Below are 12,024 nucleotides of genomic sequence, written 5' to 3' on the forward strand. Positions count from 1 at the left end.
GTAGGTGTAGTAGAGTAATAGAAACCCATCAGACCCAACAGTCATGACACGCTGCTGATTCTGTGTCACTGAATCATTCATTGAGGCTTGTTCAATATAATAGCAGTGTTTAAGATAATTTGTTCTAGATAATAGCAGTGTGGAGTTCAATTAGTGCGCTTATTCATTCTGTGAAAAAATAGGTTTCAATTACAGCCCTTATTTAAGGATGGAATGAACATATGTTGTCCATGCTGTTTATAGTGCGTTTTCTGCTTTGCTAAAATGATCTCAAATGCTTTAAAGTGGCTAACAAAACCTAAAAGACGTGTTAGAAAACTGAAAACTACCATTCGAATGGATAGAAGAATGGCAAAGACTCAAAGAAGATCAAAGACTGTGTAAAGTTACCTTTTATACTGTTACAATTAGAAGACACCTATGCGAGGCCAAGCTATCGGCAAGAAGCCCCTGCGAAATCCCATTGTTGGGAAAAAAAGACCTGCTGAAGAGCTTACAATTTGCCAAAGAACACATTGACTGGCCTAAAGAGAAATGGCACTACATTTTGTGGACTGATGAAAGCAAGATGGTTCTTTTTGGGTCTAGGGGCCACAGACAGTTTGTCAGGCGACCCCCAAACACGGAATTCAAGTCAAAGTACACTGTGAAGACTGTGAAGCATGGTGGCACAAGCATCATGATATGGGGATGATTCTCATACTTTGGTGTTGGGTCAATTTACTTTTAGAGGTCATGTTGTCTTAGAAGAGGAAATGCCCTTGAAATGGGGGTTTCAACAAGACAACAACCGGGAACACACCAGTAAAAGAGCAACATCTTGGTTTCAGACAAACAAGATTGAAATTATGGAGTGACCAGCCCAATCTCCGGACCTTAATCCAATAGAAAACGTATGGGGTGACATCAAAAATGCTCTTCCTAGGCAAAACCAAGAAATACAGAAGAATTGTGGAATGTAACAGGTGTCAGAAGTTGGTGGACTCCATGCAACACACATGTGCAGCAGTTCTCCGATACACTGCTTATACAATTCAATATTAGTTCATTCATTCAAAGGAAAGAAAAATATCAAGTTTATACAGTGAATGTTTGAGTTTGTAAAGAAGAATGCAGACACTGCTATTATTTGGAACAGTCTAATATTCCCTTTAACTTCACTTTCTGTAAAGGAAAAACCCACATTTTTATAGTCTTCTTAATTTTTTGATTTGGAATGGAATGTGCAGTGTTCTCAATGCATTTGTATGTATGGAAATAAAAGCTATCACAGGTATGGGACCTGTTATCCAGAATGCTTGGGACCTGAGCTATTCCGGATAATGGATCTTTCTGTAATTTGTCTCTTTGTATCTTAAGTCTACTAGAAAATCATGTCAACATTAAATAAACCCAATAGGCTGGTTTTGCTTCCAATAAGGATTAATTATATCTTAGTTTGGATCAAGTACAAGCTACTGTTTTATTATTACAGAGAAAAAGGTAATCATTTTTAAAAAAAATTGGATTTTTTTGGATAAAATGGATTCTATGGGAGACAACTGTTCAATAATTTGGAGCTTTCTGTATAATGGATTTCCGGATAATGGATCCCATACTATGTTAGCATTTTGAGCATTATTCACTTTTTTAAACCCACTTCTATTATTCTGAACACAACTGTATATACAGTATATATCTCAGTCCAGTAAGTCTTGTTGTGGAGCTTCCTGCTCCTTTCTGTAATTTTGATATGCATTTGTACTAAATAAAAAGTTCAATACTTTTTTGGTTGATTTTTGTAGAGAAGCATGTGTGTGTGTATATATACACACACATCAACTTTCATCGCTAATTAAAATATTATTTTTACATTAGTGTAGCTAATCTCACTCAGATCTTCTGTTTTCTTTTGATACAAACTGTATTTTGTTGTTGGGTTTGAAAACCTGCAAATGGCATATGATTGTATTTTCTGTGGTTTACGCCAATATACAGATTGATTACTAAATACACCCTGCATTTCATGAGTGTTTGTGGTTTACAAAGCTTTCTCACCCTGTAACAGGATTTATCACATCTATAAACCACAATACCACCTGCTTATTCAGTAAGACCGCCCTTAATGTTTGGTACCTGTTTTTCCTTCACCCAAAAGCTGTTCTTTTTTTTTATAGTGCAAGAAAATGTAATTTTATGCATATTTGCTGTAAAATTTAATTTGTATTAAAAAGCATTGTTTGGCTGATAACCCTGCGTTACTAGCTCAGACTCTTACAATAATGTTTAAAGACGTGAAGAAGAATAAACTTCTGCTGTATTATTTTAAGTAGAACCAGGGAACAGGACAGGATAAATGCAACCTTCAATTGCAGTACTGTGGAGTATAATAGGTGTTTATATTTATAAATCATTTTAAAACCATTATAATTTTATTTAATGTATATTGGAAAGTTGCATGCAACTATGTTTTCTATCGTGCAAAGGATCCTTCGCCCATTGGTGGAGGGCCCCTTTTAGAAAAGCTAACTTGCATTTAAAGGGTTAGTGACATGTTGTAGGTTTTAACAGTACTGTGTCACTCTGCCTGTATAAATCCTGTAGGTGCCCCCCACCAATCCCCTGAATATGTCTATCCTGAATATGTTTGGTTTAAATGCACTGTTCTGTTGTTTGTCAGGAAGTTAAGCGTTTAATGAGGCCCTTCTTCCTTCCTCCCTGATTGATGAAGTGTAAATTGTCATTGCACCCTTTACATTGGATTCTTTCATTTGACAGTAGGAGATGACAGTTAAACAAGCATGGAGGACAAACAAATATGCTAAAGTGAAACGGCCCAAACATAATGGAGCACAATTAGGTGCTTGATTGCAATAACAAATCACTCTTTGCCAAATTGGGCAATGTGTCTTCAGGAGTAAAATAGTTCCGCAGAGTCACACTGATTAGCTGATTTTCACTAATTAAAGGAAACTTTAATCCACCTTTGCATCCCAGTTAATAGATCATTAAAGAAGGCTGCTACAGAAATGTGATGGAGGTGCAGTTGTTCACACTGTATAATGAATGGTGGAGTCCAAACTCTTTACACGAGGCGGCCCATTTATCAAAGGTCGAATTTTGAATTCATTTGAGTTTTTTTTTTTAAAAAAAAACCCCATGAACTCAAAATTCAGCCAATCGAAATTTACTAATTCAAGAAAATCTAATTTGTTAAACTCGGGTGAATAGGATCAACCCGAAAACTCCACTCGTTTTTTGTCTGAAAAAAAACTCGAATGTCAGGAAGGCTGCAAACAATTCCAAATTGATCCCCCTGGACGTCTCCAATTTGGCAGGTTTTAGTAGGTGAATAGTCTGATTCAGGTTCTTAGAGTATGATAAATCTCAAAAATCAAATTCAAATTTTTTCAACAGCTGGAATCGAATTTGAATAACTCCCTAGTTGAATTTTGAATTCAACCCTTGATAAATCTTCCCCATAGTCTTGTAATCTTTTCCAGCTCTATGGGCATCAGCAACTCTCACTGAGGTCCTCAAACACCTCCTTTGTTTGAGCCACGATATACCTCCACAAATATGTGTGGCCAGGCTTTGCTGGATCCCAGTACTTTAAATAAAACAGGTCTCTCACTCACACCTGATTGTCATCCCACTGACCGAAAACACCAAACTTCAAATTATGGGATAATCCCAAATATACTTATTTTTGCCACATGCAGATATGTAATTGGAACCTTTTTTGTCAGTAAGTACATGACCAATTCTTTTTTTTGTTTTTTTAATTTGTTAAACTACGTTTCTTCATCTATTTTTAGGACTTCTTTGAAAATCAAATGATTTAGGTAAAATTCATATAAAAATATAGAACATTTTAAAAGGTTCAAAAACCTTCACGCACCACTGTACATAGCAGAGCTTATAACAAATACTGCAATAAAAGAGAGGGCTTTGATTTAGAAAAAATACTTTTTTACACATGCAGTATAAAAAATAAACAGTGTCAAATCATATTACAGGTATGGGATCCGTTATCTCCCCATTATCAGAAAGCTCCAAATTACTAGGCTCTATTTTATCCAAATAATCCAAATATTTGAAAATTATTTCCTTTTTCTCTGTGATAATAAAACAGTACCTTGTACTTAATCCAAACTTAAGATATAATTAATCCTTATTGGAATCAGAACCATCCTATTGGGTTTTATGTACTTTATGAATACTGTATATACTCGAGTATAAGCCGTCCTGAGTATAAGCCGAGGTACTAATTTTACCTCCAAAAACTGGGAAAGCTTATTGACTCGAGTATAAGCCTAGGGTGAGAAATGCAGCAGCTTCTGGTAAGTTTCAATCAAAAAATTGAGGGTTTCTGCTCCCATTGGAGATGCCGGTGACCATTCTTGGATGCCGGCGAATATTCTTGGAGACTATTCTTAGACGCCGACGACCGTTTTTGCGTTTGACCCGAATATAAGCCGAGGTAGAGTTTTTCAGCATATTTTGGGGGCTGAAAAACTCGGCTTATACTCTAGTATATATGGTAACCTAAAACCAAATTTATGGGTGTGCCTGTTGTATACAACTTACAGTTTTTAGCAAATATTTAAATTAATTTTTTAGTGCATATTTTTTATCTTATTAAAAGATTAGATATGTGTAAGAATGTATCTTTGTATATTTCGCCTGTAAGCTGGTAGTATTGTTCTGTCTGATTTGATATAAACTTGTGAAACTGAGAAACTTTAAGCCACAACACAGTTTTGTGTGTTTTCTGGGCGTATTTGGATATTAAAAGATCTCAAGGTGTGAAGATAAAAACAGAAATCAAGAGCATATTAAATCTACAAAGCCCATATATGATAAACACAAATAACACCCATCATGTTCACAAGCTATGGACAGTGTTGGAACAAAAAGAGAACATTTTTAATAATTTGAAAAAAAAAACCTCAAATGAATCTTGACATAAAAGGAAGTTAACTTTCCAAACACCTTTTCAGTTATTTTATAATAGCACAGGCATGGAATCCGTTATCTTGAAACCCATTATCCAGAATTAAGGGAAGGCTGACTCCATTTTATCCAAAATAATCCAAATTTCTAAAAATGCTTTCCCTTTTCTCTGTAATAATAAAACAGGACCTTTTATTTGATCCCAACTAAGATATAATGAATCCTTATTGGTAGCAGACTCAGATTATTGGGTTTATTTAGTGTTTACATGATTTTTTAGGTGACTCAAAAGTTTGAAGATCCAAATTATGGAAAGATCAGTTATCCGGAAAACTCCAGGTTCCAAGCATTCCAGGAAAATGTAAAATCAGGAAAATTTATTGTGCAAAATATATATGTGGGACCACAAAACTACAATGTAAAATGAGGGAAAACTTAAAGGGGAACTCCACACAAACATAACTGATGCTTTTTGAAAAGTAAACATAATTTCAAGCATCTTTGCAATAAACATGAATTTAGAAATATGCAGACTTTTCATGGTTTTTAATGGTTTCTGACAGTTCCCTAAGCCTAGCCCCATGCTCTCCTTCTGATCTGTCTGACTACTTTGCTGAGCTGACTGACTACTGTTACTTTGTATCAACAGCCATCTGTCCTCAGCCTGCATCTTCCAAACCCCACAATTCCCTGCAGTCGTGATTTCAATAAGGAAAGGAACTTCACAGTGCAATGCATTGTGGGTTATGTAGTTCCTGCATGCTGTCTGTAAGCTGTGGATAAGTTGTTACAATTTGTAACATCAGTGTTTAGTCCCTCCTTCCCTGCCAGGATTTCAAATGACGCAGAAATAGAAGAAATGTTAAACAGCTGGATTTCAGCATAGAAAAAGGCATTTATTCATACTTTTTGAAGAAATGGGTAACTGTGATGAGTATATTAGGGGTTTTTCTGTATTATGGGCCTCTTTATCAAATTTTGGTTTGGAAGCCAGAGTGCCCCTTTAAAATCAGGTGATGTAAAATTGAGGTTCCACTGTATTGTTATTCCTTTGAAACACGTTAATTTGTTGATATTGCTGTTTACATGGTTTTCTACTAAGATATGAAGATCCAAATTACAGTAAGATCAGTTATCCAGAAAATACCAGGTCCCAAGCACTCTGTATAACTGGTCCCATACCCATTTAATCTGATTGCTGTTGTCCCATTTAACCTAACTACCAGACAATGGTTTGAATGATGACTGGAAAATAAATAGAATGTGTAAATAAAAGGATAACAGTATAAAGCAAGATAGGAGCTTCACGCACACGTGCGTTATACAGTGTTATGCTCATTTATATTATGAGAAACACATATCAAATCACAATCATAACCACATAAGAAATATACACATATCAGCAGTTTGTAGTTGAAGGGCAGAGGTGCATGTAGGTTCTGTGCCTAGGCCCCCCCCCCTTCTTTTGGAAATTGTTGCATGTGCAGATGATCCAGCAATATTAGTGTATGTGCAGATGATAAAGCTATATTGGTGTATGTGCAGATGATAAAGCCATCACCAAATTCCTCCATAGAGATTCCTCCCTCCGTCTCTTCAGAACTAAACCCAAAGGCTACCTCATGGAGCACTCACACATCACTTGAACTGCAATGTCACCCACTATGGCCTGCAACACTTAATAGCCTTTTATTTGTGTCTGTAAGTTACCCTCCCATTTAAATTGTAAGCTCTACGGGGCAGCGTCCTCCATCTCTTATCTCCTACATCTCTTGTCTCCTACATCTATGCTCTTAAAGGGGTTGTTCACCTTAAGTTTTAGTATGATATAGATAGCGATATTCTTAGTCAATTTGTAATTGGTTTTACTTTTTTTATTGTTTGTGGTTTTTGAGTTATTTAGCTTTTTATTCAGCAGCTCTCTCTTTGCAGTTTCAGCAATCTGGTTGTTAGGGTCCAAATTACCCTAGCAACCATGCACTCATTTGAACAAGAGACTGAAATATGAATAGAAGAGGCCTGAATATAAAAATGAGTAATATAAAGTAGCAATAACAATAAATGTGTAGCCTTACAGAGCATTTGTTTTTAGATGGGGTCAGTGACCCCCATTTGAAAACTGGAAAGAAGTTTAAAAACCTTTATCAAATAAATAATGAAGACCAATTGAAAATTTACTTAGAATTAGCCATTCTATAACATTCTTAAAGTTAACTAAAAATTCAACCATCCCTTTAACATTTATTGTAACTGTACCTTGTATTCATTATTGTGTACTTATTTGTTGTTATTATTGCAATCACCCCCTGTGTTTTAAATGAATGATAATATAATCTATTGTTGCCCTGCACTGGTATAACTGGTACATTTGTTGCAGAAACACTACTATAGTTTATATAAACAAGCTGCTGTGTAGCCATGGGGGCAGCCATTGAAGCACAGGATACACAATAGGTAACAGCTAAGTTATGAGGAATCCAACTGTATACTACAGAGCTTATCTGTATCTGCTGTGTATCCTGTGCATTTTCTCCTTTTCAGCTGTAAAAGGCTGCCCCCATGGCTACACAGCAACTTGGCTTTATAAATGATTGTAGAGATTCTAAAGCAAATGCGTCAGTTTTACCAGTGCAACACAACAGTACATTATACTTGGTTCAACCTGCTGCAGTTGTCATTCCAAAGACCTGACCTGAGAATTTTACAGGCAATTTTATTTTTAAATAGCTTTGGTTGTCACATTAAAAGCCTGCAGGCACCACACTATATTTTGTGTACACATCCTGCACTCCTGTTTTTAATGTCAATTTTTTATTTAATTCGTAGGGAAGCAATGAGGAATTATTTGAAAGAAAGGGGGGATCAGACAGTACTTATCCTTCATGCTAAAGTTGCACAGAAGTCATATGGCAATGAAAAAAGGTATGTGTTTCATTTTAAATCCATCATACACCAACATTTTCTTTATTATGCAAAATAACAAATATTTGTGTATATAATATATGTTTATTTTCTTACAAGCATCATTTATAAATCTTAATGTTTTTGACAAGAAAGACGCTTTTTTTATGGCACAGCTCATAAAATATTAATAAATACAAGTGATGAGTTTAGTTTGATTAAGTCATGTGAAGGTGTGAAAGCTGAGACTTTGTTTTCCAACCAGACTTCAGTTATTAGCACTATTTTAAAGGGGTTGTTCATCTTTAAATTAATTTTTAGTATGGTTTAGAGAGTCACACTCTGAGACAACTTAAAATTGGTTTTTATTTGTGGTTTTTTTAGCTTTTTATGCAGCAGCTCTCCAGTTTGCAATTTCAACCATCTGGTTTCTAGGGTCCAAATTACCCTAGCAACTATGCATTGATTCGCGTAGGAGACTGGAATATGAATAGGAGAGGACTGAATAGAAAGACCATTAATAAAAAGTAGCAATAAATATAAATGTGTAGCCTCACAGAGCATTTGCTTTTTAGGTGGGGTCAGTAATTCAAATAATTCAAAACCTATAAAAAATAAATAATAAAGACCAATTGAAAAGTTGCTTAGAATTATCCATTCTGTAACATACTAAAAGTTAACTTCAAGGTGAACCACCCCTTTAACTAATAGTAATTTAATAGAGATTTTGCCATTTTCAGTAATTCTAAAAAGTGGCCATGAATAGAAGACAGAGTAAAATCAGCCAAGGGCATTGACATATTTGTCAACATATAGTAAGTAGGCTTTATTAGTCAAATCAAGTCCTTATCAACTGTCACTAGAAATACCAGGTTATCCAGGAAGTCATAATATCCATCTGACTAGCTTGATTTGCCTGAACTGAACCCCCTTAGCTTGTATCTAAATTCCACTAATTAAAATTTAAATGTTCAGATATACACTCTTGCCATACACCTTTCCATTAGTACAGGTATAGAATCTGTTATCCAGAAACTCGTTATCCAGAAAGCTCTGAATTACGGAAAGGCTTCTCCCATACACTCAATTTGATCCAAATAATCCAAATATTTAAAAATAATTTCCCTTTTCTCTGTAATAGAAAAACATTACCTTGTACTTGATCCCAACTAAGATATAATTAATCCTTATTGGAAGCAAAACCAGCCTATTGGGTTTATTTAATGTTTAAATGATTTTCTAGCAGACTTAAAAAAAAGATCCAAATTTTGGAAAGATCTGTTATCCGGGAAACTCCAGGTCCCGAGCATTCTGGATAACAGGTCCCATACCTGTACAATAAACTTATAGCCTATTATAAGTTTAGAATAGGCAGTATAGAAATGCTAATAATTCTGAAACCACGCAAAACCGGTAATGATGTCCATATGAAACATGGCTTCCAACATTATGCTTTTAGAAAATCGTATTCCCTGTATGTAATAAAAGGCACAAAGTTTGCCCAGGTGCAGTAACCCCATAGCAACCAATTAGATGTTTAAACAGATAATCAGTACATTTTGGGGCACATTTACCTAGGGTCGAATATCGAGGGTTAATTAACCCTCGATATTCGACCGTCGAAGTAAAATTCTTCAGCTTCAAATATTGAAGTCGAAGGATTTAGCGCTATTCCTACGATCAAACGAATAATCGATTAAATCCTTTGAATCGAACGATTCGAAGGATTTTAATCCATCGATCGAAGGATTTTCCTTCGATCAGAAAATTGTTAGGAAGCCTATGGGGACCTTCCCCATAGGATAACATTGGCCTCGGTAGGTTTTAGGTGGCGAACTAGGGTGTCAATGAATTTTTTAAAGAGACAGTACTTCGACTATCGAATGGTCGAATAGTCGAACGATTTTTAGTTTGAATCGTTCGATTCGAAGTATTAGTCGAAGGTCGAAGTAGCCATATTCGACCATTCGAAATTCAAAGTATTTTTTCTTCTATTCCTTCACTCCAACTAAGTAAATGGGCCCCTAATTCTTCTGAATGGTTGCTATAGGGGAATAGGCCAGTAGCAAACTTTGTGCTGCTTATTACATAACCCCTTAAATGTTAATTTGATTTATTGATGTCATCAATAGAAGAAATGATCCACTACACCACTGTTTTAATTCTACAGTTAAACTCCCCGGTGAGCAGTTCTGCAAAACAGGCTTGCCCTTCATAATCAATATGGATGTTGAGGGGTTGGACTGATTGGCTTCTTCTTTATTGAGTGATGCACTTATTTATTTGCATATAATACAAACTATATATGCAGTGTGTCAGAGCAAAGACTTATAAAAGCCGTTGTTAAGGATCCTGTGCACTGTTGATACTAACCAATTTTCAAGATTTTGGCTGCAGAAAACCAAAGGTGTAAATGGCTGACGTTGAAGTTTTGCAGGCTTTTTTAACCTTTCCTACCACATCCTGTAGTGGTATATATCTCCAATTAGCGCTTGTGAGGTTTCACTCAAAGTTGTATATTTGTACTAATGATGATTTTTGATATGGGCAGAGGAAGAAGGACATTGTTTTAAAATTGCCCAGCATGTTTCTGTACGTTTGCTTGCCAGAATTTATGTATGGGGTTAAAGGGTCCACAAATCATTTGCCTGTATATTTTATTCTTGTAACAAGATACATGAAAAGTTCCTTAGTTTAATTCAAAGCATGCCTTATTCATTTCTTTTAGGGTCCAGGGTGTGCTCTGTAAAGGAGAAGGAAAGCTACCGAAGCAGTTGAAGTTTATTGGCAATAGATTAGCTACAATAGTGCAAGCTATAACACTACACTTATTCTGCAGAATGCAGAACAGCTCTCTGTGTTTGTTTAGGATAGCAGCTGCCATATTAGCTTGGTATAACATCACTTCCTGCCCGAGTCGCTCCCTGTTCACTCATAGCTCTGGGCTCAGATTACAGCAGGAAGGGGGGTAAGGGGAGGGAGAGAGGAACAAACTGAGCATGCTCAAGCCCAAGCCCTGGAGGTTTAATCTGAAAACAGGAAGTCTGATACAGAAGCCCATCTATACACAATAGTAGGAAAGAATGCTTTGCGTCTTTTGACAGAGGACTCAGAGCAGCATTACTTTGAGGGTTTACTGGTGTATTTATATAGACATTTCTGATAAAGCTTACTTAATTTTAGCCTTTCCTTCTCCTTTAAAGGAACCGTTCAGCATAAAAAGAAAAACTGGGTAAATAGGCTGGGCAAAACATTCTAACATACTATAAAGGCTGGAGTGACTGGATGTCTAACATAACAGAACACTACTTCCTGCTTTTCAGATCTCTAACTCTGAGTTAGTCAGTGACTTTAAGGGGGCCCACATGGGACATAACTATTCAGTGAGTTTGCAATTGATACTCAGCATTCAGCTCAGATTGAAAAGCAACAGTTATGACCCATGTGGTCCCCCCTCAAGTCACTGATTGGTTACTGCCTGGTAACCAATCAGTGGAAACCAAGAGATCTGCAAAGCAGGAAGTAGTGTTCTGACTATTATGTTACACATCCAGTCACTCTATTTATACATTACATTTTTGTCTAACTATATTGGAATTTTTTTTATTTTGCACAGTTTTTATCTTTATAATGAACAATTCATTTAAAGGAGTAGGATATACAAATCCCCTGGTGCTGTTTAAAGTAGTAGGATAGGATATAAACAATTACCATAAATATTACCAGAGCATACAAAGTGTTTTGGAAGGCCTCGGTTAAAGGGGTTGTTCGACTTCCAAACATTTTTTTCAGTTCAGTTGACTTTTTTCAATTACTTTCCGTTTTTATTTTTTACTGTTTTTCCAAATTCTAAGTTTTTAAAGTTGAATGTTTGTGTCTCTGGTGTTTGAGTCTGGCAGCTCAGTAATTCAGGTGCAGACTCTAAACTATTACAATTTTGCAACATTTAGTTGATACATTTCTCAGTAGCATCTCTGGAGTATTAGCAACTATTGTATCAATTCTAACAGATGCCTGTAATGAAACCCAGAGATTCTACTCATCAGGGACAAAGATAAGAAATGTATCAACTAAATGTATCAATTTAGAACAGTTTACAGCAGGGATCCCCAACCTTTTGAAGCCGTGAGCAACATTCAGAAGTAAAAGGAGTTGGGGAGCAACACAAGCATGAAAAATGTTGTTGGG

The 12,024-nt window shown here is 35.9% G+C and overlaps 1 protein-coding gene across 1 annotated transcript in view; it reads left to right on the forward strand.

Moving 5' to 3' along the window:
• The window catches only part of rbpj.S (recombination signal binding protein for immunoglobulin kappa J region S homeolog), a gene marked incomplete at its 5' end in the record, with an annotated part of 36,926 nt that overhangs the window by 804 nt on the left and 24,098 nt on the right, over positions 1-12,024 (forward strand). Inside the window, 1 exon segment of the mRNA NM_001090878.1 lies at positions 7,762-7,857. Within this exon segment, the coding sequence (NP_001084347.1) occupies positions 7,762-7,857 (96 nt within the window).

This window comes from Xenopus laevis, chromosome 1S (genome assembly GCF_017654675.1).
Source record: "Xenopus laevis strain J_2021 chromosome 1S, Xenopus_laevis_v10.1, whole genome shotgun sequence".
Lineage (NCBI taxonomy): Eukaryota > Metazoa > Chordata > Amphibia > Anura > Pipidae > Xenopus > Xenopus laevis.